The sequence below is a fragment of the Dermochelys coriacea genome, chromosome 2 (genome assembly GCF_009764565.3).
Source record: "Dermochelys coriacea isolate rDerCor1 chromosome 2, rDerCor1.pri.v4, whole genome shotgun sequence".
Taxonomy (NCBI): Eukaryota; Metazoa; Chordata; order Testudines; family Dermochelyidae; genus Dermochelys; species Dermochelys coriacea.
The window spans coordinates 62,115,750-62,143,568 of record NC_050069.1 but is presented as its reverse complement, the minus strand read 5'-3'; the positions used below and the strand labels follow the sequence as shown (position 1 = coordinate 62,143,568).

General features: G+C 38.8%; 1 protein-coding gene across 2 annotated transcripts in view; it reads right to left on the bottom strand.

The window, feature by feature from the left end:
* Positions 1–27,819, bottom strand: part of ARFGEF1 (ADP ribosylation factor guanine nucleotide exchange factor 1) — a 186,154-nt gene that overhangs the window by 12,336 nt on the left and 145,999 nt on the right. For both annotated transcript variants that reach the window (XM_038389506.2, XM_043507750.1), the window contains exons 23-34: positions 23,379–23,469; positions 22,145–22,185; positions 21,883–22,052; positions 19,994–20,145; positions 19,651–19,823; positions 18,390–18,550; positions 17,169–17,299; positions 14,678–14,807; positions 12,686–12,821; positions 12,461–12,599; positions 6,955–7,027; positions 1,041–1,170 (exon numbers count right to left, since the gene is read on the bottom strand). In XM_038389506.2, the coding sequence (XP_038245434.1) occupies positions 1,041–1,170; positions 6,955–7,027; positions 12,461–12,599; positions 12,686–12,821; positions 14,678–14,807; positions 17,169–17,299; positions 18,390–18,550; positions 19,651–19,823; positions 19,994–20,145; positions 21,883–22,052; positions 22,145–22,185; positions 23,379–23,469 (1,527 nt within the window). The remainder of the gene's footprint in view (positions 1–1,040; positions 1,171–6,954; positions 7,028–12,460; positions 12,600–12,685; positions 12,822–14,677; positions 14,808–17,168; positions 17,300–18,389; positions 18,551–19,650; positions 19,824–19,993; positions 20,146–21,882; positions 22,053–22,144; positions 22,186–23,378; positions 23,470–27,819) is intronic.

Below are 27,819 nucleotides of genomic sequence, written 5' to 3'. Positions count from 1 at the left end.
CTTTTCATAAAAAGCCGATTTCTATCAGCTTGCCTGTTTGTGATGAAATGGGTGCACTTCATAAAAAAGTCTTCTCTTGCACACTGAAGTGAGGTGGCTCTCAGGGGGAAAAGCAGTAAGCAGGCTTTCTGAATTGCTAGCTGAAGTACTTATGATACCATAGGATCAAGGGTCTCCTTTTGCTAAATCGTTCAGGGATCCTTTAAGGCTTCTTCAATTGGCTTAATCAGACATCTTCAATGATCTCAATGAGTTAAACATGAGTTTTTAACAGCACAAAAACATAATTGTGTTGGAGACAAAAGCGAGAGCCTTTGGAAAGAAACTTGGAGCCTAGCCTGCTCGGCTTCAGAGTGGAAACTTTGAGTCATTTCCTCTGAGTTGCAAATTCATTAAATCAATTGCCGACGACCAGAGTGTGGACATGAAACAATTTAAAACATTACAATCGAACATATACTTGAACTTAAAAAGCAGCTCCAGGATTATTTCCCACCTGACAACGACGAACTTGGCAAGAAGTGGATAATTAATCTGTTCAACAAAAGAGAAGTCGACTCTGCTGAACTTGCAGGAAGTCTGCAAGATAAACTGATCAAGTTTTCATCTGACAAAAAGCTTCAGTGTTCATTTCTTTCAGAAGATGTTTGCATGTTTTGAATGGCTTAGAAGCATGAGAATCCCGAACTTGTAAGTGAAGTTTAGAAAGTTTTAATCCCATATGCAACAACATACTTATGTGCATTGGGATTCTCATCAATGGTTTCTTCAATTTAACCCAACATAAAAAAGTTAGCGGGTACAAAACAAGAACAAGTGGCTCATTGAAGGACTCTTAATTTATAAAAGTGAACTTATAGTTTGTTTCTGTGTAAAAATATACTTTGATCTGGCACAGAAACGTTTTTTCGTACCTTTACTTGCGACCCTCCTAAACCCATCCTGAGGACACCCCCCGCCCCCGAGGTTGAGAAACTTTACTTTAACAGATACAAAATCCTCTATCAAGCATTCCTCTCTTTATTTAAAGAAAGACTTACTTGCTGTAGGTCTAATTTTGCTGATCTCTTCACTTGCTGTGGACCCCACAATTGGCTGAATCTGGTGTTTATCTGAAGATCTTGGCTGGACAGTATCATGAATATCTACAGATTTCTGTGATATTGTATCCTGAAAATAAAATAAACCCAATAGTTGGTACATCAAATAAACTGAACAGAAGCTCACCAATGGGTCAACTTTCAATAAAATGTAACTGTAATTTACTGATGACAATTTTTGAGGAGTTTTCTATTTCATTATTGTGATTATTTTAAAAAATATGCACTATAGCAGTTTTTAATATTAGAATTGGGAGAAGACCAATTCAAATAATAAGGTTCATCAAGACAAGGATTGATAACTTCTCGAATATGTTCATGTAGAGTAAAGTAATATAATCAAATAATTAAGATAAAATATGTAATACATTAAATCAAGAGAATACTTTGCACTTGTAATAATTTTTTTTACCATTTTCAAATACCTTAGTGGACCATATACTAGCATGTCAAGTAAAAACTTAATTCAAGTTTCAATGGACTAACTAAAATACATTAACTGTAGTATAATTCTGAAACTGGCGTTGCTCTATACCTTCCTTCCAAGTGCTTTATTTACAAATTCTTAGACCCACCCTGCGACGTATCATTCTCCAATATATAAATGGGTGAAAATAAGGCATAGGGATGTAAGTGGCAGATCTTGGAATGCTTCAAATAGCAAGAGTAAGTGGGCAGTATAACTGAACTTTAATCTTTATTTGCTTCAAGTCCCCTGAAGTCATGAATGATCACCTCTTGATCTATGATTTATACCCAACACAGAAGTCTACTGCAGCAAGATGTTGGCTTGGCGGATGGAAGTATTAGGTAAATGCCCTATTTAATATTATTATTATTGGTATTTGATAGCTAGCTGCTTCAGTAGATTTCTGTGATATATATATCAGGAATATGAAAAAACGGGGGAGTCACAATACAAGAGCTGACAAGACAAGATCCATGACTTGGGATGACCTGAAAGAGAAAAGCAACTGCATTATATGAATAGCTTCCTTATTCTTGCTGGGTTGAGTATTCTGCATACTAAATTGAACAATTTTATTTTATTTTTTCACTATTTGTTGATCACCATTAAGTTTAGAAGTGTGTGCAACAAGAGTGATGTCATGGTGGGAGTCTGCTATAGACCACCGGACCAGGGGGATGAGGTGGATGAGGCTTTCTTCCGGCAACTCACGGAAGCTACTAGATCGCATGCCCTGATTCTCATGGGTGACTTTAATTTTCCTGATATCTGCTGGGAGAGCAATACAGCGGTGCATAGACAATCCAGGAAGTTTTTGGAAAGCGTAGGGGACAATTTCCTGGTGCAAGTGCTAGGGGAGCCAACTAGGGGGAGCGCTTTTCTTGACCTGCTGCTCACAAACCGGGTAGAATTAGTGGGGGAAGCAAAAGTGGATGGGAATCTGGGAGGCAGTGACCATGAGTTGGTTGAGTTCAGGATCCTGACGCAGGGAAGAAAGGTAAGCAGCAGGATACGGACCCTGGACTTCAGGAAAGCAGACTTTGACTCCCTCAGGGAACAGATGGCCAGGATCCCCTGGGGGACTAACATGAAAGGGAAGGGAGTCCAGGAGAGCTGGCTGTATTTCAAGGAATCCCTGTTGAGGTTACAGGGACAAACCATCCCGATGAGTCAAAAGAATAGTAAATATGGCAGGCGACCAGCTTGGCTTAATGGTGAAATCTTAGCGGATCTTAAACATAAAAAAGAAGCTTACAAGAAGTGGAAGGTTGGACATATGACCAGGGAAGAGTATAAAAATATTGCTCGGGCATGTAGGAAAGATATCAGGAGGGCCAAATCGCACCTGGAGCTGCAGCTAGCAAGAGATGTCAAGAGTAACAAGAAGGGTTTCTTCAGGTATGTTGGCAACAAGAAGAAAGCCAAGGAAAGTGTGGGCCCCTTACTGAATGAGGGAGGCAAGCTAGTGACAGAGGATGTGGAAAAAGCTAATGTACTCAATGCTTTTTTTGCCTCTGTTTTCACTAACAAGGTCAGCTCCCAGACTGCTGTGCTGGGCATCACAAAACGGGGAAGAGATGGCCAGCCCTCTGTAGAGATAGAGGTGGTTAGGGACTATTTAGAAAAGCTGGACGTGCACAAGTCCATGGGGCCGGACGAATTGCATCCGAGAGTGCTGAGGGAATTGGCGGCTGTGATTGCAGAGCCCTTGGCCATTATCTTTGAAAACTCGTGGCGAACGGGGGAAGTCCCGGATGACTGGAAAAAGGCTAATGTAGTGCCCATCTTTAAAAAAGGGAAGAAGGAGGATCCTGGGAACTACAGGCCGGTCAGCCTCACCTCAGTCCCTGGAAAAATCATGGAGCAGGTCCTCAAAGAATCAATCCTGAAGCACTTAGAGGAGAGGAAAGTGATCAGGAACAGTCAGCATGGATTCACCAAGGGAAGGTCATGCCTGACTAATCTAATCGCCTTTTATGATGAGATTACTGGTTCTGTGGATGAAGGGAAAGCAGTGGATGTATTGTTTCTTGACTTTAGCAAAGCTTTTGACACGGTCTCCCACAGCATTCTTGTCAGCAAGTTAAGGAAGTATGGGCTGGATGAATGCACTATAAGGTGGGTAGAAAGCTGGCTAGATTGTCGGGCTCAACGGGTAGTGATCAATGGCTCCATGTCTAGTTGGCAGCCGGTGTCAAGTGGAGTGCCCCAGGGGTCGGTCCTGGGGCCCGTTTTGTTCAATATCTTCATAAATGATCTGGAGGATGGTGTGGATTGCACTCTCAGCAAATTTGCGGATGATACTAAACTGGGAGGAGTGGTAGATACGCTGGAGGGGAGGGATAGGATACAGAAGGACCTAGACAAATTGGAAGATTGGGCCAAAAGAAATCTAATGAGGTTCAATAAGGATAAGTGCAGGGTCCTGCACTTAGGATGGAAGAATCCAATGCACCGCTACAGACTAGGGACCGAATGGCTCGGCAGCAGTTCTGCGGAAAAGGACCTAGGGGTGACAGTGGACGAGAAGCTGGATATGAGTCAGCAGTGTGCCCTTGTTGCCAAGAAGGCCAATGGCATTTTGGGATGTATAAGTAGGGGCATAGCGAGCAGATCGAGGGACGTGATCGTTCCCCTCTATTCGACACTGGTGAGGCCTCATCTGGAGTACTGTGTCCAGTTTTGGGCCCCACACTACAAGAAGGATGTGGATAAATTGGAAAGAGTACAGCGAAGGGCAACAAAAATGATTAGGGGTCTAGAGCACATGACTTACGAGGAGAGGCTGAGGGAGCTGGGATTGTTTAGTCTGCAGAAGAGAAGAATGAGGGGGGATTTGATAGCTGCTTTCAACTACCTGAAAGGGGGTTTCAAAGAGGATGGCTCTAGACTGTTCTCAATGGTAGCAGATGACAGAACGAGGAGTAATGGTCTCAAGTTGCAATGGGGCAGGTTTAGATTGGATATTAGGAAAAACTTTTTCACTAAGAGGGTGGTGAAACACTGGAATGCGTTACCTAGGGAGGTGGTAGAATCTCCTTCCTTAGAGGTTTTTAAGGTCAGGCTTGACAAAGCCCTGGCTAGGATGATTTAACTGGGACTTGGTCCTGCTTTGAGCAGGGGGTTGGACTAGATGACCTTCTGGGGTCCCTTCCAACCCTGATATTCTATGATTCTATGATTCTAAGACTACTCCCTGCCTTTCATTTTTAAGTACTAATGGGAAGAGGTAGAAGTATTAAATTATGTAATTTAATACAGAAATAAGAACATTCTATCATTAACTGCTGAAGTAGATTATATAGATGTGTGATTATTCTTCCTTTAAGCAATAACCAAATATTTCCAGTGTCTATTGTCCAGTAAATGCAATTTGAGAATCTGATGATTTCAAACTAAGCATACGACACTTATAAGCACTTACATCATACCAATAATAGTAACCAGGATTGGGTTTTCATCAAACAGTGGACAACTCCTCTCCTCATTTTATATGAATGCACTTTTGATTTTATACTATTGTGTATAATACCCAGCACTGTTGCATGCAAAAAACTTTTAAGGAACAATCTAAGACAAGAGGGCCATTCAGATACAAAATAAAGGGAGGCAAAGTTCCTTTATTGGTTATGGATGAATGGGAGTCAGGACTTCTGGATTTCATTTCCAGTTTTTGCTGATGCCTCTCTCACTGCACGTAACAACTACTGTCTCTCAGATTATGCATCTGAAAACGTGGGTATAAGACTTCCTACCTACCTCACAGGAAAACTGTGCAACAGCTTTATTTTAAAAAGTTGAGTAAACTTAACTGCTGATTGATCATGAAAATCCACAAACCCCAGCAAACCATACCACAGGATCTAAGGCTATCTCCTCACTGAAAAAGGTACATTTTTTACATTGAGATAGCTAATTTGACATAAACACACACTTTTTTTTTTGCAATGAAGACAAAGCCCGAGACTCTGGGCTTTTTATAAAACATCACTGTGAGGCTACTTTAATTTTAAAAAGACAACAGCAGCTTTTTAATTTATTCAAATGATCAAGGAGTATCCAGTGCAATATTCAATTATTTACATACTGTACAACTTTCAGCTTTATTTCTAATAACTTCAAATGACTGGAAGTTCAAAAATAATGCCATCATTACCATTTTATATAGAAAGCACTTCATGCACATCAGCCAGTCAGAATGTGGCAAGTATACCTAATAACACTGAATGAGAGTATTGGTGAGAGGTCTAATACTACCAGAAATGAAACAGTTCACATTTATGTTTTGCCATAATTAGACCCCATGAAGAGAAATGGAGGAAGTTCACATCTTAGAGTTACTGTTCTGGGCCTTGATCCTGCAATGGCATCCAGATAGATGGACCTTTTCACCCAGGCAGAGACTAAGGCCATGTCTACACTACCCATTGGATCGGTGGGTAGTGATTGATCTATCGGGGATCGATTTATCGCATCTAGTGTAGACATGATAATTGATCCCCGATCGCTCTGCCGTTGACTCTGGAACTCCACCAGGGCGAGAGGCGGAAGCGGAGTTGACAGGGGAGTGGCGGCCGTCGATCCCGCGCTGCGAGGACGCGAAGTAAGTGATTCTAAGTTGATCTAACATATGTCGACTTCAGCTATGCTATTCTCGTAGCTGAAGTTGCGTATCTTAAATCAATCCCCCTCCCCCCCCAGTGTAGACCAGGCCTTAGGCTCCCTATGGTCTATGAAGATTTACCCAAGGGCTTAATTTGAAAAGCATGAGCTGTTCCATTGAAATCAATGGGACTCAGGCCCTTAGTCACTTAAGTATTCAAATCCAAAGAAACAACAGCATTCAGTTTACACCATCAAGGCTTTGAGACTAGATGGGCTACAAACTTTATTTATTTTTAAATAAAAGTTTATATTCTTATTAGGAAACAAAATTTGTGTGAACCCCCCCTCCCCCCCAAAAATCACTGAAGTACAATGATTTTCTGTGATTATACACTATGGATTTTATTGTGCTAGCCTAGCTAGAAAGATAAATGTACTCTTAATTAAATCAAATCTAAACAATGTTATCGTCCAAGGAGCCCTACCATCACTATATATGGGGGTTATCAGAAATGTGCATATGTACAGGAATATAGCTTATCTACTTCTGCACAACACAATGTATGAGCACTGCATAAACAGACTGAAAAATCCCTACTTCTTGGCAACTGAATGCCTTTTTTTAAAGTAAATTATCTAGAAAAGCATTTCCAACCAAACCACACCAAAATTTGGGTCTAAACTAAGCACATTTTATTTTGTTCCATACAACAATGTATATTCAAGGAAAACCTGTGACAGCTTTAAAAAAAAATATTAAACTCATTTTGCAAAACATACCAGCTGTTTCTCTCTCACAGCAGATGGAGATACAGGGCCAGTCTCTCCACCTGTCGGTCGCCAAGTCAACAGCCTTGAAAACACAAAGAGCACACACTCAGCAGTTTGAAACACTTACATACAACATACACATTCATATGCAATGGCTGTCCTGTGTCTAGCATTGTTAGAAATAAAATTGATAAAAGGCACGAAAAATGGAGGCAAAAATATACTCTGTAAATAGATACTTCCAGAAATCTATAATTTAAATACTGTTTTTGAAATACAATTTGTTTCAGTTATAAGCAAAAAATAAAATTAAAAATGTTTACTTCACGCTTTTCCAGCTATAACTACTTTAGTTCTTAGCTTTTTAAAAAAAACCTCTGGTGTTATTTGTAAACTTTATAACTTACACATAGCAGAAGCGACAGTAATAGTAATACTTTGTACTTCCTTAACTTCCACCTTAAGATGTCAAATCACTTAGCAAACACTAAAGAATAAAGCCTGAACCTCCTTGTGAGTTATTTGTATTACAGCAGTGCCTGGATTTCCTAACTGAGATCAGGGCCCTATTGTGCCAGGTGTTGTACATGCACATTATAAGGTCTTCAGAGAGCATTACTACCAAAATAGACAAGACAGATAAAGGGTGGGAGAAGGGGACACTAACATTTCTTATTTAATAGAATGGGAACTGAGGTCCTGAGAGATTAAATGACTTGACAAGATAAGAACGGACAAGAAGTCTACGGAAGAGCTTGGAATTGAACCCAGATCTCAGAAGTCCCAGTCACAAAAGGCGTCAGGCAACACAAAGCAGGGAGAAAGTTGTCACAGAGAGGTAGCCTGGATCTCCTCAGAAATAGAGGTGGCTATAGCCAATATAGTTGGTGTTATGCTACTCAGTCACCACCACTACCTGTGAGAGGAAATGGGAAAGAGTGGGCCCAGAGTATGCTGCACTCTAATAATTTTCACTGGCATAATGGCCTTAGGGAGCTATTAAATGCCTGCAGAAGTCAGACTGTTCTAATTTTTGCCAGGAGCCAGTTCCCAGCTCCTGGCCAGTACCAGGATAAGAGGAAGGGTCAATTTTGCCTCTATCAATCTCAGCTATGCCAAACTCTGCTCTGGCACACCTGAGGGTATGGCTTCAGCTAAAATAAAATTATAAATTGTACAGATTGTATTATTTCTTCTGATTTGTAACAAAGAGGACTTCTATCCAGGGCTCTAGAATCAGATGCCTGTGACATACTCAAAAGTGTGTGCACATGCATGGTGGGGCTCATTGCAGGATTTTTCTACTGTTACCATATTGCATAAATACAGGAGCAAAGATAGGCAATGATTTCTGCAAAAGCAATTGAGATATTGAAGAATTAATAACCCAATGACTTTGCAAGCATGCCAGGACAACAATTTTACCTGGCTACCCACATGATTCTTCACAAAAGTGACAAGTAATTCTTTTAGTTATCTCAGCAAAGAGTTTCTCAAAGAAAGGCAAGTAGTATTTCAGGATTGTTTTAATCACTTTTGAAAACAACGATTCCATCTACACTTGGAGTTGGGGTGGGATTCCCATTTGAGTAGACAGTCTCTCACTAGCTTTCATTGAGTTAGCATACTAAAAAGAGTAATGTATTGTAGTCACAGTAGCGTTGGCACCAGCAAGTGGCAACATCTATGTCCACAGAGTCTGGGCGAGCTTGTGCACAGATTGGCTAGCCTGTGCCACTGCTTGCAACTGCCCATGTTACATTGGCTACACTACTATTTTTAGCATAGTCGCTTGATGAGAGCTAGCGAGAGCATGTCTAGCCTACCTGGGAATATCACGCCCAGGTCCAAATACAAACATAGACAAAGAGAGCCTGTCAAGCACTGGCAGATTCCAGTACAATGTATGAAGACTATCCTATTAAATAACATCGGAGGCAATCACAATGTTTCTCACACTGAGAGGGATATAAAATACAATACATAAAAATAGGTTTACTGAGTTGCCAATATTAAAAATAGTGTGAGGTAAAGTGCTGGCTGGTTCAAAGCTTACTAACAGGATACAGTGTCTTAGGGTACACGTCAAGTGAATCCAAGGCACAACTGCAGCTTGGGTAGGCATACCTTCATTAGCTCTAATCCAGCTAACGTGGCTAAAACGAGTAGTGAAGTTACAGCAGCACAGCTTTAGTGCCAACTAGCAAAATGACTACGAACCCAGAGGACCTGGGTGGGCTTCTTCACTGCTAGTTTTAGCTGAGCTAGCAAGATTAAAGATACCTACCTGAGTTGCAATCACACCTCCACTTGCATTTTAGTCATACCCTTATTTTTAAGCCATTGGGTCAAATGCAGCCAGTTCATATGCTGGAAGGCACCTAGAGTTAATACTGAAGTCATTACACCGGGAATAAATGCTAATTATTCAACCACTTCCACGCTATTAGTAATAAAGCCCTTGCCCTTGATGCAACACTATATACCTCTGTGATCTTTGCTTCTGCCTGCACTTCAACAAACAGTGTCGGAACAAGGAGAAAGGAAGAAAGAGTATGTGAAGTTACTCAGAGCAGGGAGGGGTTGTTTTCCTCATCCCCAAGCACTGGAGCAGCATTCAGAACAAGCTGTGTTGTCAGGGCTGCACTGTAGAATAGAAAGAGGAGAGAGCTGAGGCTCTTCGTAGGGCTGTGAGAGCAGGAAAAGCCCCAGCCCAAAGAGGAGAGAGACAAAAAGACAGGACAGAAAAATATGAACTCAATGAAGAGGAGACTCTGCAGAGGAATTGCACTGCAGGCCACAAGAGAGCTACAGCAAAAAGACCCAGCTCCCATTGGAAGAGGAAGGAAGCCACAGGAACGGAGGGAGAAAAATAAGGTAGCTTAAGGGCACAGAAACAGGAGAAAAACAGGATTAAAACAAGGAATTTGCAAAGAAAAGTTCATTTTTGAGGGAAATGGAGTCAGTATTTCCACTAACCCCTCTAGAAAGTCTTAATTTTGCTGAGAAGACATGGCTAAAATGAACAGCTCATTTGGAGTAGTTTCATGTTGCATCAGGGTTGTCAGTAACAGTGATAAGTACCAAGTAAATGTCCTCATATGCCATGGAAGATGAGGCACACAACATACTGATCAGAAGACTGCATGTAAAAACACTGATAAAACAGAGGATGTTTCACTGGAAAGGCTGCGCATCTCCCACAGAATATAAATGGGATCAGAGGAATGCTTGTGCTAATGCAAAAATTTCAACCTAAAAAGCTCAAGAAGAAACACGAAATGAAAACCTGAGGAAACTCAGAGAAGACAGACAGGAAAAAGAAAACGGAAACATATGGAAAATGTGGTAGAACATCACAACATTCGTGCAAAATGTGTCCAGCCTGAGAAGCAAAATACCATAAATGTCAGCAAAAGGGAAACTATGAAGTATTAAGCAGGTCTTAGAAGCAGATGCTTAATAGACAATACAAAAGAACCAGCTTAAGAGGTCTACAACAGAAATCGTTATGGAGCTGCCATTGTCTGATTGTATGAATGCACCGAACAGTGAAGGAGCTCAATACTTTGGTGAAAATGAAGACTTAACACATTCTGCTAGCACAAGTTCATATTTAAACTGTACACGGTAGCTGGTGCAATGTATTAGTGTGTTTGGCTTTTCACAATGGGAGACGTGGGTTCAAATGTCACTCTTGGTCACACCAACAAAAGAAACATTGGTGGTTTCATTCCAGCCTTCAGTAAGCAGTTATCCACATCATTTCACCACCACACATAATCTGATGCTTTGATAGGGTGTGAAAATTATTATTAGTTTAGCTCAAAGAGTTGTATTATTAAATTAAAACCTGAAACATCTGGGAACTGGCTATTGGGTGGTGTATTGAAGAGGTTTCTAGCCACTAAAGACAGGGCAGGGTGAGATATTTGTGAGGAGAAAGTCCCTCTTCACTGCAATTCAGACTGAATGCCTCATGCATCTCAGCTCCCCCACTGTCAGTTCCTGATCCCTCCACTGGGCCAGGTAACATCAGGAAGTCAAACCTGGAAAAGGAGAAAATGCTATGAAGCCAGCAGTCATGAGCAGGCCCAGCAGTGCTGTGACATGAGTCAGGACAGAGACAGCGAGACTTCAGAATGGGTAGAGTGTTCTGGCTTCGTATGGTGGCGGTGTGTAATGTATGTTTAGCTATGTGCTGCAGTGGAAAGCTCAGTACGTCCACATTGTGGTGTGTAGCTACAAGTGTCAGTGAAAGGCTCCGGAAGCAGGGAGGCTGTGGGGAAAGGGTTCAGCATCTCCTCATTGCCGAGACGTTTTGTTGTGGTGAGGAAGGGCTCCAGCAGAGAGGAGCTGGCAGAGCCTTTCCCCACTGTTGGTGTCTTTCACTAAGGTAGGGAAGGCTCCAGCAGTGGGATACTACACTGCTAAAAGGTGGAGGCATGGCTTGAGCAAGTAGGGAGTCGTGCAGGGAATGTACTCAAGTACACTCCCACACCCTTCAGGCATTTCTTTACTTTACTCGCCTAAACAGTGCCTCACTATCTACACTGCTATTTATACCTCCACTGAGGGGTTACACAGATATGGACACTACACACTGCCGAAAAAAGCCTACCGTACAGATGCACCTTCTGTGAGGGAGTTGGAGGATTTTAGTGTTGGTGATATTTTATTTTTTCACACCCCCATAAGTATGCATGGTGTATTGAAGCTGAAGTGGCAAGACCCTTCCCCAAGGTACTTACAGGCAGCCAGGAAAGATAATTAAATGTATGAAGGTTTTTAAAGGCCACAAAAGTGACCAAGAGATTAATGACCCAGAGATTAATGTATCACACTAAAAACATTTTGTTAAATTCCTTTTAACCCTCCCCCTGCCCTTTTTTTTTTTTTTTTTTTTTTTTTTTGCTTTTTAAGTAAGCAGATTAAAATTGGGCAAGTGTGAAGATGATGAACCAATTATATGGCTTCCCTGACAAATTAAGAAGCTTACTCTAATACGCTTCACTTATATTTTATGGTAAAAGTCCTGTTAGATTATTTCATGCATATTTAAAAAATTGAAAGGCCTACTGTCCAATAAATAAGAGTAAGAGAAGAAGCGAATAAAACCAGGAGATACAATTCTTCCTCAGTGAAGCTGTAATTTTAAAAATTTGATTAGACCTCAGTAATTCCTGTTAAAAAACCTCCTATGTTATATTTCAAAGGTTTTGTTGTTTTTTTTTTTTTAAAAAAAAACCCCCACAGTTGTTTAAAATTTACAATATATAGAAAAAGTACACTGAATACCCTTGTTATTCTGAATCAATTTGCTGTTCTAAAAAGACCATTTATTTTTAGTCTTCTGTTGATAAACCAACAAAAAAACCATTCAATATAATATCACAACTTTCTGGTCAGCCATGTAAAATGAAACTGATTTCAAATCATGGAGCCCTTATCCAAATTATCTTCTAAAAAGAATAGCTAATACAAATTTTACAATAAAAAAAAGGAATTTTCTTACGCATGGGGGATTGTGGTTTTGAAGATATCCAGCATGCAGTTGCATGTTTTATCCCAGATTTCTAGGGTAAACTTTTCACCATTTAGAATGACCACATTCTCCAAACAGTTGGTACCAGATCGTGCTAGCTGTTCATTGTCTGGAATGGAAAATAGTGCATTTGTTTGTTTGTACCCAACAGTGTAAAATGTTAGCATTGTCTAATACAACTTGGTACAGTCTTACCTTGCTGCACACACCAGTACAACTGCGCAAATATATCATCCAAAAGGACATCACTAAGTACTTCTAAATACTGGGTGAATACATCACATATTGCATAAAGTGCATGATTGCAAGTAGTTGTCATCCATTCAGCTTTCTAGGAGAAAAAATAATAGCGAGGTGTGTGCTACTATAAAATTTCTAATGTATCTTATTAAGAATGTGCAAAATTCTTATTTTAACTTGTAGGCAATTCCTGTTCATTTTCTGAGGGTGCTACTGGGTACTTGTTCCATCTGCACCTCTTTCCTAATTTCTATTTTTAATCCCTACTCCTATCCCTAAACTAAATTGCAACTACTATCCACAACGACATGTAGTGCTGCATGGATTTGGCTGATACGGTGATCTAAAATCAGTCTCTCCACTTTTACCCTGCTTACTGTGAGGTTAAGCGCATCAACTTCACTAATCCATTGATATCATTAAAAAGCATAAAGGAAGAAAGCATGAAAATCTGATCCCAAGGAGAAATTAAGTAATGGAAATGTGAAGAGTACCTGATATAAGAAATATAGCATACAGTAACCCCTTTCTTTTTACTACTATTTGAGAGCAATGTAAAGACTATGTAAATCATTAATGAATGCTAATATAAATTTAGTCTCACCTCACAATTAGCTCACTTTTCTGTAGCTTAATATTTGACAAAAGAAAAAAGGAAATCTGGCCTTTCACAAATCAACTGTATGTATTTTCCAAAAATAGTTGCTATCTGGACCATATTTATAATCTATTATATCTGCCACCTTAGGATAAAAGGTATATGGCACAGCTAAAATGTATGAAATAAGCAACCTCTAAATTACCAGAACCTAGATGATCTTTCTTTAATGCTTTTAAAAGCAAGTGGTACCTGCCACAACCTCTGCGTTGTGGGGGAGGGGTATTGTCTGGGCCTTCAGGGAGAAGTGGGCTCTGTGGTTTCTTTCAGGATTTTTCCATCTTATCCTGCTCATGGGAGCTCAACTTTCTCATGGATTAGGAAGGTGAGATTACTGCTGGGGGCAGCATCCTAACTGACTGGCTGCTTTGAGGGTTGCAGTGGAAGCCCATTGGTTCCCATGTACCAAAGGAGAGGGCACCCCAATACAAGCACAGTAGTTCCCACACCTGGGGTTTGAGGGGGACATGTTTTGAAATTGCTGTGGATGTTGCACTAGTTGCCTTTTTAAACTGGGGAAGAAATTTTATTCTCACTGTCAGAGTGGCCAGCATAGGAAGTGTTTTTTTTGCCTTCCTTACAGCAGCTCGGGGACCTAGTGGGTAGGTTAGAATTTGCAATTTGGCAGGTGTCCAGTGCAGATACTCATTTGATAGGGAGTCTGATTCCCTAATAACAGGAATAGGGAGCTAGAGAAAGGTTTCTCCTAATGAAACTGGGAATGGGATAGGAGCGCCTGAAGTCTAGTATGGAGAGGTGTCAACCTCTTTTTCCCCAGCCCCTTATAACCTTCATATGCATGCCGTGCAGTGAGATCCCAGAAATGGGCTAGAAACATGTGACAGGTACTCTCCATCAGGTGAGCAGATTATGAAAGGAAAGATGACTTGCACTGAAAGAGTTACTGCCGGATAGTTCCCAGATGACATCAGTTAATAAATTTGCAGCCTAGTTCAACCATATCCCGTCTCTTATCTTTCTTCCTGCAATTACCAATTCCTAAACCATTCTTCCAACATGCAAAATAAGGAACTATTATAACCTAGTACATGGAAGTATCATCCCTCACTATACAGATAGGGTTTACAATACAAATAAGAAGAGAGATCCTGAGTATGTTCAACAGAACAGTAATACAATTAATTAAGGTAGTTCTAGCAACAAGTGAAACATTCTGATTCACAAGACATGTGGGTGTGGCTTTATGTATGAGGAACATTTCTTTTTCCTAGCTGTGAATCGTATGAAAATCTCTCCCCCTCAACCCCTGCCCCTCCCCTCTTTTTTACCTCTGTCTGCTGTTCTGGCAGTTTCATGTTGTCAAATATCCTGAAGACAATCCTAAACAAATCCTGCCACCAGTGTTTTTCATAGGTATGGCCATATGTTTTCATTATTTCAAACATTACTGTTAAGCCCCTGCAATTAAAAAAAAACCACACAAATATGAGGAACCATAAAAAGAAACACTATATGCCACAGATGTCACACTGCTACACTAATAATAATATTAAATCCTGCATGAAACACATTCTATACATTGTTTATATTTTAAAACATGCTATAGTTGTATTGTTCTCATACAGTATACTAAAAATGAGTGGTAAAGTCAACTAGTTTAAAAAATATATTTTTAGAAATTGAAGTGGAAAACAAAGCAAGCATTCGTGAGCACTTCAAACTGAACAGGATTTTTAAGTTTAATTTCAAGGGACAGAAAACTGAGGGCACAAATTTCACCTAAATAAACTCTTTATAATTTTCTTTAACTTGTCAGAATTTACAGTAAAATATGATGACTGGAGGTACCCATAAGGTAAATCAGTGTATAATTTGTTTTAAAAAGTGAGCTTTTCCAAATGCCACCTGAAGCCAGGAAATATTCAAAGTGATTTGTAAAAGGAAAAAAATGGGGTTGTGCCCTTTTTGATTCTCTGTGAAGAACAGACAAGAGTTTTTAAAAGATTCTGCTTATTTTTTTTAATTGAGAAATTCAGGCCTCTTTCCCCCCCTCCCCCGGAAGACTAAGGATGCCTAGAGAACTGGGAATATTGTGACACGAGACAACATATGAAATCTAATTGAAATCATATATGAAATCTAATTGAGAGAGGAAGTTATTTTTATTAAGATTTTTAAAAACTTTTCTAGTAACACATTTAATGTAAAAATATTCAAGAAACAGTTAAGAAGAAAGTATCTAGTAAAGATTCACCACCTCTCAGCCTTTTAATTAAAGGCTGGGAATATTTCCAGTCAAAATCTTTGACCTCCAACAAGTCATACAGCACAAATAAGGAAAAGAAGCCTTCACTTTTCTGATACTTTAAAGTGTAAAAACAAGTGCATTTTATTTTAATACCAGGTGTTTATACATTAGAAGGAAGCAATACAGAGCATAAAGTTCCATCTTCTTGTTCAGGTAATCTTTTAGCTACAAGCAGCAGCAGCTCATTTACAAATGCTCTTCCTTTCATCTATTTACATTCTGAACATTAAAATTAAGTACATCCCAATAATGAGCCCTTTAAGTAAACATACAAGCATCTCTTTCAACATTTCTTGATTTTTAGGGCTGTGCCTGAATTTAGCTTTACAGTTTTCTTTCCCAGTATTTATCACAGGTATATAGAATTATAAATGTCAAATATATTTTTATAAGTTATTTGTTACATTTACTGGGATTTTCTAAACATACTTTTTGTTACTTTTGAATCAGAGTGATTTCCTGTTAGTGACAGTGGAGAATTAACCTCAAAAATTTAAAATATAGTTTACTTTTCTCTCATTATTTGACACACTGTAAACACACTGCCTTTATGAAAAAGGAAATTCAAACATTTTATATATATCATTAAAAATGTCAATAAATATAAAAAACACATTACAAGGGCAGAATAGCATTCAATGAAAAACAACTAGATTTGTGTGGGAAAGTACTGTACAACTTTTCTCCCTTTCAATCTCTTTCAGCAATCAATTATCAATTTGCAGACTCCATTACAATATCTGCCCTGGCTTGAAAACAGTTTGCAGATACTCAAACAAAATGTGCAAATTCAAGTATTCAACAGAAACCAGAAAAGATTCCTGTAGGATTTTGTCATAATTTTCTATTAATATTAAATCTGGTTATTACACTATTTGTTCACATTTGTTATCAACAACAAAATAATGGGTAGAACTGCCAGGGGAAAACACATATTTGGAAGACATACTAACCTAACAAGAGTTTAGGGCATACTGATTGTTTACACAGTTGACCTACTGTATCAAAAATAAATGGAATGATTCGGACTAATTTACAACCCCTAACATATGGAGGTAAAGTTACAGTTTTACTTTTACTAACAGGCACTAAAAACAGCATTGGATTTGACTATCACAGACTTTGAGAGAAAAATAGACATACAATAGAAGCCCATATCATGATGTCAAGTATTTTACCTATTGTATTTCACCTATAATTCTAAAAGCATGTATCCACGTTCAATGGACCTTCATCAACTTAAGTAACAAAGCTAACTTAAGTAAAAAGTTTCTTCGGAGAAAAAAAAATTAATTAATGTTTCAGCATCTGTTTAAAATGTATTTATAGCACTTGCCTATCCTTCCAAAGTGATAACAATTAAATCAAATATGCAAGTTACTGATTTTAGTCAGATCAGTTATGTTTGCCAACCAGAAAATTACCTCCATCTGCTTTAAATAAAATTTAAAGGCTCATGAACAAGAAAAACAAACCACTTGAAAATTTAAATTACAAATACTGATTGTTACCTGGTTCTTACATCTAATTTGCATCTATTGATGATACAGGATAACTCAAAGAGAATTGGGAACCATCCTCTCACCCACACCCTGTCTTCAGGAGCTACATTCATATCATCACTTGTATATTCCTTGAAAGCCTTGAGAAGCAAACGCAGGATTAATGTAGCAGAAACAACGTATCATTTACAAGTTCTACCTTCCACCAAAATAGTAAGTTTATAAGTAGTAGGATAATATTAGAGTAAATGTATTCAATAAACCACAATTTAAGTACTATTATGGATATTCTATTAGAAAAATTATATTCAATATTTTACAATCTGGTGTTAAGGTTTATAAATGATACCACAAAAATATAGTAATCAAATTTACTTTAGGAGCTATACTATGGTCAAGGTAAACTAAATGTTTTTTTAAAATTATCCTTATAAAAGCATGAAAAACAGATTTTGCAAGAAACTGGATGATCTACTCAGCCACCATTTTAAATTTTTAATTTAATCTCTCAGTCTTCTATTCTGTCCTATAAAGACACCCTTAAGGATAAGAACCTACACCATAATTTTTTTTTTTTTTAAATTGACACCTATACCTATGCCACTATAGCAGGGGTCGGCAACCTTTGGCACGCAGCCCATGAGGGTAATCCGCTGGCGGGCTGCAAAACATTTTGTTTATTATGACCATCTGCAGGCACGGCCCCCCACAGCTTCCAGTAGCTGCAGTTCACTGTTCCCAGCTGATGGGAGCTGCGAGAAATGGCGACAAGCACATCCCTGTGGCCCACTGCTTCCCGCAGCTCCCATTGGCTGGAAACAGCAAACCGTGGCCACTGAGAGCTGTGGGGGGGCTATGCCTGCGGACGGTCAATGTCAGCAACATCTCTCACAGCCTGCCAGCGGATTACCCTGATGGGCTGTGTGCCGAAGATTGCTGACCCCTGCGCTGTATGTTAGCTCCCTGCATAGGAACAGATACGGAAAGGTTCCAACCTCCAACAGCTCTCATTGAAGATCCCAAGAAAGTTAACCAACAAAGTGCAACTTGTTCAAAAAAACAAAACAAAACAAAACAAAAAAAACACATACAGCCCATGCCGTCTCCTGAACTTTAAAGTCCCTCGTAGAATTTAAAGCCAAACTTGTAAAGCTGGTACAACTGCACATTTTTATGTTATGAAAGTATTATTAATTTAAACACTTATGATTTAACAAGTATGATTTATACCTGAGGTCTGTCTGATACATATTTTGCGCAATGGCGAATGAGGCGGATTGCTTCCATGCTTGTGTCTGGAAAAGCTGCATTGCATGCAAATTCAGACAAACATTTTACTGCATCCTGGAAAGAATCTATGGTGGCTGGGAAGTGTTTTTCAAATACAATTGCTGGAAAAAAAATATATATAAAAATTAACACATGGGTCCTTCAAACATTTTCAAACAAAATGCCAATTGTTCCTAAAATAATTTTTAAAAGGCCAAGATGTGAATCTAGCATAGTATAAAAGTGAGAGAAATGGCTGAACAGATGTGTGTCACTGTTTGATTCTGTTAAACGTGTAATTATTACAAAAAACAAAAATATTCCATTAAGAATTCATACAGAGGGCACTGTATTTTTATAATATATTTTAATTTCACACCCATTCATGGATGTAGTCTTCTAAAGCAATGAAAGCCCACAATTAAATAAGTTAAGAAATTACGACTATGGCACGAGGCTTGATATTTAGTACTATCTATATTTAAACACATTTTTACTAAGAGTTGAACAGCATCCCCCAGGACAGGCTACAGCATCAGAGATCAGTTGTAGGCCTTTCCCCGACCCCATATTTGTGGTTCAATTGTATTGGTGTTACATATTCACATGAGTTGTGAATCACAGAGCTTTGAGAACCTTCTTGAAAGCACAGCCTGTTGCAACTGCACAAGTGATCCCTTTTGGCACTGAAAGCTTGGAGCCAAGACAATAAAAGATCATACAGTCCCAACTGCCTCACTTCCTTCTTTTAAAACAGAGCTCTCAGCAAGAACTCAGAGAACAAAGGGAAGGTGTGCAGGTAATGTGATTATGCTACATAGATAAAGAAGAAATACATCCGCAAATTATAAATTCATAATCAAAAATGAAAAAGTATAGCTTGTTTAAAAATTCATCATCTCTCAACAGTTAACTTTTCAGTCCAGAAATAAATGTTTACAGCTCTATTATAAAAAACTTATGTGTGGAGTACAAAGACAAATGACAAACATTACTTTATTACTTTTTGAAGTATATTCTCAGTGAACTGCATATTAAAAAAACCCAGTAAAAGCAGAGAAACATTGATTTAACATGTATTAAGCAAGTTCTGCTAATAAAATAATAAATAAATCAATAATAATAAATAATAAAATTAGAGCAAACTGAAAAGAACAATGAGCTGTTCATTTGCTTCCACGTACTCCATAGTGATATCTGTAAATTATGCATCAATACTTACTGACAATGTGCCCTGTAGTTTGAAATGCAAGTTCCACTATACTTTCATCCTGATCTGATGCGGCCAAATGAAACACTGAAAATATATTCTTCCAACCTGAGCGAATGTTGGCAGCTTGAGAGTTTACCATCTGTGCTATGCACCGTACAACCATGTCTCGAATGGTAGGAGACCTAAATTATAAACAAAATGTTAATAAATAGTAACTGAAGCTACTGTACTGATTAAAAAACAGGACTTTTCTAAGGACCAATTTCATTTTACAGAAGCAATTCAAACAACATATCTGATTCCAAAAACTGGTTGTTATGTTCCCAAGTGATTCAGTTAACTGCATAATTACCTGTTTCTCTTCATTATGTGTTCAAACGGCCTTAAGAAATCCTTCTGGAATCGGAAATTAGCAAGTTCTCCTTTTTCTAAGAATTTCATTGATAACTGCCTTAAGGAATCTACTGCAAAAATAGCTACATCTTCATTCAGATTGCAGCCAACCTAATACCGTAGAAGTAGAAACACATGTTGGCATTAAAACTGCATTTTAAGAAATGAGTCTGAATTGTCTTTACAGTTGAAGGTGGAAACAGAAGAGTAGAAATCACAAATTTAGAAGTGAAACTTAAGATACAAAGTTAAAAATACAGTATTTATTTAATTAATTCCTACCAGCAGCATGGCTCAGTACTTTACCAAATAAGTTTCTCACTTCCTAACCTGTATTTTCCACCGAATGCATCCGATGAAGTGAGCTGTAGCTCACGAAAGCTTATGCTTAAATAAATGTTAGTCTCTAAGGTGCCACAAGTACTCCACTTCCTAACCTATCCAACTTGTATTTTGAAGAACACATCCCAACTTTTAGAGCTACTTCACCAGTCAAAATATTAAAAAAAAAGACAAGACATTTAATTTAGAACAACAGATTAACTCAACATTGCAAACAGCCAAAGCTGAGTTAAGAAACACAAAACACTTTTTACAACACCCAATGACAGCATATTACCCCTTACTGCAGCCATTTTTAGAGCTATAACATGGATTAGGGCCCTACCAAAGTCACTGTCCATTTCGGTCAATTTCACGGTCACAGGATTTTAAAAATCATAAATTTCATGATTTCAGCTATTTAAATCTGAAATTTCACAGTGTTGTAATTGTAGGGGTCCTGACCCAAAAAGAACTTGTGGGGGGATCGCAAGGATATTGTAGGGGGGTTGCAATACTCCTACCCTTACTTCTGTGCTGCTGCTGGCGGTGGCGGTGGCGCTGCCTTCAGAGTGGGCAGCTGGAGAGCAGCAGCTGCTGGCCAGGAGCCCAGTTCTGAAGGCAGAGCCGCTGCCAGCAGCAGTGCAAAAGTAAGCATGGCATGGTATGGTATTGCCACCCTTATTTCTAGACTGCTGCATGCAGAGCTGGGTTCTCAGTCAGCAGCCACCTCTCTCAGGCTGCTCAGCTCTGAAGGCAACAGCTCAGAAGTAAGGGTGGCAATACCATGCCAGGCCATCCTTCTGCACTGCTGCAGACGGTGGCTCTGTCTTCAGAGCTGGTATGGTATATACCACCCGTACTTCTGTGCTGCTGCTGGCGGGGCGCTGCCTTCAGAGCTGGGTGCCCGGCCAATAGCTGCCACTCTCCAGCTGCCCAGCTCTGAAGGCAGCGCAGAAGTAAGGGTGGCAATATCATACCCCCATAAAAATAACCCTGTAACCGCCTATGGCCCCCCTGTAACTCCCTTTTGGGTCAGGACCTCCAATTTGAGAAACGCTGGACTCCCTCATGAAATCTATATAGTAGAGGATAAAAGCACACACAAGACCGGATTTCACAGGGGGACACCGGATTTCACAGTCTGTGACGCATTTTTCATGGCTGTGAATTTGGTAGGGCCCTAACCATGATTAACAAGTTGGCCAATTTATACCACTGCCTTTGCATTTAGTACAGAATATATCAGCCTTGTGAACAGAGAATAACCAGCCAGTCCAACAGAGCAATATAGATGGCTTTAGCCCTTCTATCGTAGATTTTGTATTTTTTCCTTTTCTTCTTTAGTGCTTTATTTCTATTTATACTAAAGGATTACATTAAAGGATAAACATTAAAAGGACAGTCAGAACTGAATTTAGGTGTAAAATTTTTCAAATTTAGTTTTGAAAGGATTTTAAAAATAGATAGGAATCAATTTTCTGATTGTGGGAGCAATTCAAATGGTGTAATGATTAGCAAACATACCTTATTAAAATGATCTCCAATAACTTCCCAGATTCTAGACCACTGTAGTCTTATCCGACCCATGTTGTAGTAAGAAATCTCTACTATCTTCTGCAGACTAAACATTCGAGGATGGGTAGCAGACAGCAGTTCATCCATAGATACGGCACAAAGCCAACGGACAAAATCCACTGTTAAACAATCACAGAATTCATTCAGTATAATTTCCAAGCTTTATCTGAAAGCTACTTTGTAGATTAAGATAAAAAGTGATAAAACTTACCAATAGCATTTCCATCCAGCCTTGTAGATCCTGTAAATATTCTGAAAAATTCACAATTTATGAGACTATTTTTTTAAAAAAGTGGCTTCTTTTACAAAAAAATAATTTATACTACAACTACTTTGCTACTGTGTTATTGTCCAAAGCAGATTTCTGGCCATGACAAAATCTAACTGCCTTAAATACAGCATTTAAGACTTGACAGGTAAATTCTCAAAATCTGGAACACTACCAAAAAGTGAATCATGATTTACTACACTTAGTAAGATTTTAGAAATGCTGTCCCTCAAAGAGTTTCATGAGAAGGTAAAGTATACCAAGAAAAACAGCATTTTAAATATATAAATCAGAAAGTACTTTTCATTATGCCAGAAAGATTTGGGTCAATATTCAACATTTACAAATGACACCATAAGATATAACGTTGACCAAAGTATCTGGTCAGAGCAAATACCCACAATTGACATCAGTCTTGTGTATTATGCCTAAACCCTAGGGACTCTTGCATTCCTTCAAAGGAATACAACTTTGAAATACAGCTATCAATTTTGACAACCATTTAGACACTGGGGGCCTCAGACTTCTCCATATAAAACAGCAAGATTTATGAAACGTTCCTGTCTGATCCAGTTTTGAAAATAAAAACCAGAATACTCCTATAATATCCATAATGCATGATCACTTCCACTTTACGTTTAGGGAAAAACTAGAACGCTAGTAAATATCAAAGACAGCATTCTTATAGATGAGTACTAGTCGGGGGAATGGAAGGATGTAGTAATTGGGTAGAGAAGCAAAAGTGTTTAGTGTCAGTAGTTCTCTCTCTCCATAAATGAGACAAAAATCTATACATTTTAACTGAAGCATTTATTCTTAAATTTATGTAGAGAATCAAGATGGATCACGTTTTGTACAGCAACAGCAGCTTCTTTTACAACCCTCAGTTTTTCCCCTAATAATTTAGTTATTACTAAATATTTGTAAACTGTTTCTGCTTCTCTTTTCCCTACCTTCCTTCTAGCTTCTGCTATGATGAGCAACTCCTGCTGTGCAATAGCACAAAAAGCAGCACCTTGTGACACTGAAATATGGTGATGCGGATATAGCATTTTTGTAACGCCTGGGAAACCAAATAACCTACTTATTTTTTCTATCACTAATTGAATTTATTGTATTCACATACTGTGAAAAAAGTTCATGAAGTATCCAACTGGAAGGGAGTTAAATACTGTACCTGTCTACAGCAACAACAACACTTTGGGAACTAGTTTCTCCAATGGATTCCTGAATACTCGCTATCTGCTTCCAGTCCACATTTCCTCCAACTGTGAGGAAAAATTAAAAAAAAAGAAGAGGGAGGTGAGAGGAGGACAGAGAGGAAAGTATTTATGTCAGTCTCAAAAGAATTGAATATATTTGTATTTACGATGAAGAGCAAGTACACCAATTTTTTTCCTCACCTGTTAAATTGGTCATCTCATTGAGTAGAACTTTGCTGGGTTGCTCCCCCAAACTTGCTTCAAGAAAATTCTCTCTCCAGATTTCACTTCTGTTGGAACCAAAACTCCCAGAAAATACTTCCAAAGATGCAAAACACATGAAGAGTCTGTTGGGATTTTAAAGTTACCTTTCCGGTTTTTGCACCTTTGGAAGTATTCTCTGGAAGTTTTGGTGCTGAAACTGGATAATTAGTAATAACATCTGGTGTCTGGAGAGAGAATCTGCATATTCTACCAGGAGTAAGTGAACAGAGCTATCAGGATTGGTGAAGGGCTACTCCATGTGTATGAATGATGAAAAACTATGATGATGAAAAACTAATCCCTGAAGGCAATGTCCCTAACAAGTACACCATATCTACCACTATAAAATACAGAGAAAAATAGCTACAAATAAATGAAAATACTTATTTTGAGAACTAGAAACCGTGGCCAAGATTTTTTAAAAAATCAGCCCCTAAATTAGGTTCCTAAATCCACATTTAGCAAAGTTTCTGAAAATCCTGTTCAAAATCAATAAAAACTAGAAACATTGAATTAATACTGCCATGGGGTCTTATTAAGGACACTACTCTTAGGCACTGAAACACAGAGTGTGTTGAATTGTTCTAAAATACTCTAAAAATGGAGCAGAGTAGAGTCAGAGTTCCAAGGACAGAAGGGATCACCAGATCATATATAGTCTGACCTCCAGTATATCACAGACCACCCAGCACCCCACACACTAAACCCAACAACTGCAATTGGACAAAATATTACAGCCTACAGCAGACGAAACTATTATGGGCCACACATGGAGAACAGGAGTGACTGACGTGCACCAGTACCCACAGTATCGTATTCAATGAAAGCCAAATTTTTCCAGTTTTAGAATTTAGCAAACAGAAAGTTTACCAGATACGTTTTTTTCTCAAGTCTCCCAAAAAATTGTCACTGGGGGGCTTCCCCTCTATGCCAAGAAAGTAGAGGCAATTCAACCATTATAACTTAATTCTTACCCATTTGGCTCCTCACTCTTCCAAAACTGAACAAGAAGCTGCAGAGTAGCAGCCATGTTAGTCTATCTTCGCAAAAAGAAAAGGAGTACTTGTGGCACTTTAGAGACTAACAAATTTATTTGAGCATAAGCTTTCGTAAGCTACAGCTTTTTCCACCGAATGCATCCGATGAAGTGAGCTGTAGCTCACAAAAGCTTATGCTCAAATACATTTGTTAGATTCTAAGGTGCCACAAGTACTACTTTTCTTTTTAAGAAGCTGTAGCAATTTCTTATGTGAATATTAATTGTTAATTTTCTATTTTTTAAAAAAATATGTACATCACCCTCACTAGCTTGCAGAAACTAAGTGATTTACTTATATTAGTGAAATGGATGTAGGTACAGATTAAGAGATACCATAATGAAAGAAAGAAAATGATCAGGCAATATTTTCTATTCTTTTCAAAACTGTCTCCCTCAATCTGTCACAGAGGAAGGAGTAAAATAATAGAAGTGATGGGGAAAAACAAAAAAGTCATGAGAAAATAATACGGAAAGTAAGGATTGCAAGTTTCACTTTGGAAAAAACAGAGTTTATTTTGAGACCACTTAATTTCTTTAAGGTTTATTTTTCTCTGAAAGGATGTGTCAGCAGTGGCATGGAAATCCAAGATTATAATAATTGTGACAAGGTGGATATTCAAGACCAGGTGAATGCTTTACAAAATTCCTTCAGCTGAGGCTCTAGTTGTACATATAGTATGCTTTTCAACAATGGTTTGACAGCAAGTACACAAGCTTCTACAATGCAATATTTTATCCAGTTAGAGATGCAGAATTTAGAAGTTTTGGCTTCTAATAATTTTGGATGAAAAGCTTAATTAAAGTGACAATGGGGACTACCCAACTCAGTGATTCAAAAGGGAGTAGAGAAGGCTTTAAAAGAAACAAGTTTACATTCTATTGTGGAGAAAGCTTTGGACGGTGGCTTGACTTGTTTTGCTGCCTCCAGGAGTCTTAAAATGTGGAGGAGGAATACCAGGGAAAATCTCTATAATAAATTTGGAACCTTCTATGTTAAGGATGTGAATCTCTAAAGAGCATATACTTGGAGATACAAAAGAACTACAGGACTGGAATTCTAAAAAGATCTTTGAATCAGGTCAGTGGCCATATCCCTAAACCAACTGAAGTATTTTCTCCAAATTACAGAGTAACCTTTCAGGGTAGTCAGTTCTCTGGATGTTGCAAGTGTTTCAGTCACTTTGAGAACTTGATTTGGTCAGAACTTTCTGTTTCAACATGCAGGCTGTCAGTTTTGATTAGCTTGGATTCGGGTGTTATAAAAGTCTCTTAGTGAGTAGATACAGCCTGTTAAGAAGCTCTGGATGAGGTAGCAGGGACATCTGTCAGGTCACTGAACCCTGGCTTCCTCTGACACTTTGTTGCTGGATTTCTCCTTTTTAATATGGAACTTGTGGCATAAATTGGTGGCGGAAAACAGTATGGAATGTAGTTCCATGAATGAGGAACAGCATCAATTCCAAAAGTTATAAGGTCTCTTTTACAACAGAAGTACAGTCTCATCTTTGCAGTAAAACTTGATGAAAAGAGTTTACCTTCTGGGAGTCTCAATGTGCCCATTATCTGTAATAGAACTTTGTTTGCACAACCACTTCACTTAATTTATTGCTTACCTGCTGAGCCAGTCACCTTCCAATTGTATACATCTTTGTGAATACAAATTATAAAGGACAGAGGATGTTTGATCCAGGTGAAGGATATGCACTGCCTCCCTGTGAAGGGACAAACTTCCCGTTCCTGTTTATTAATGTATAGTATGTTACTGTTGCACTGTCTGACATAATCTGGACATGGATTTAAGGGAGGCTTTCTTGGAAAGGCTACCCCTGGGCTAATCTGGTAGCACTTCGTTCTGGCACTTCGTCCTTTTCAAATCCATGCAACACATTAAATGACACAAATATAATGCCTGTATTGATCACTTTACTGACTGGTAGGATGCAGATGAGGATTCCCTATCATACATAACCTTTGCCCTTTGATTCCACTAATGGAGAGATGATAGTACCGATTGTGGAAACACAATTCTCCATGTCTGCATATGGAATCACTGCATGTGCCACTATGATCAGAGTATGATCCCAATACAAGAGACCATGATCTTTGGAGTTGTAGTAAGAAAAGGATTAATGAAAAGTTGGCCCTTTAAATCTAATATAAAATTGTAGCTTTTGAACTGATCTTCTGTGGCCTATAATGAACCTGTCTGTATTCCTGCAGAACTGGGACAGTGAAAACCTACCCCTCAGAAGAAAAAAGTGATTATGGCTCTACTGTATATTTTTCATAGTAAGGAAATGATCAGGAAGAGCCTGGGCTGTTCTAGACCTCAAGAGGCTGAACAGGTCCATGCAGAATGAAAATTCAGTCAAAGAAGAACTCTCCTTATCCAGGAGGCCTTTTCACAGACAGAAAACCCAGGAGGTAATCTGTTTACTCCATTTGACCTGGACGGCCATGATGGGAGAAGAACAACATGAAGAGAAAGCTCAGTGGATGGTCCCATTTGACAAACAAAGCACCAAAAATTTGCCCCCCTGCCCCCCAGAGGACAGGGGGGAAAAGAGAGAGAGAAAAGTTTTGCCTACTGTTGCCCCAGAATAAGCTGTTACAAATCAGGACACTAATGGATAGGGCAGGAACGCTTAACTGCCACTCTGTTTGCACAGCAAGATGCAGAGATTGTGTCACAAGAACAAAAGGGATATTTGCCAATGGTGTTTGCCTCTGGTATTTGCAAGAACGAGGTTCAGCTCAAAATGTGTTGGGCTGGAGGGAAGAGGTCAGTCTACAGAAAAATTCTTCTAGTTGATTCTTTTCAGAACCACCTGCCTTGGGAATGTTCTCCTTTCATAAAGGAAGTGTTGGGGAGGGGGGAGGGAGGGAAGGAGAAACTGAACTGTTAAACTTCTAGGATTTATTAATAAAAAAACCCCACACATGTCCATACAAGGATACCGTGGTGCAATTTTTAATTTTAGCCTTTTTTGTGGGTTATCACAGTTCTCACCAAGAAGGGAGAAACTTTTCTTAGAGGAGAAACACATTACTCCAACTTGGGAATTCATTCTGCACTCAACCACAGATAAAGATTGAGAGAGTCTCTACAGTAT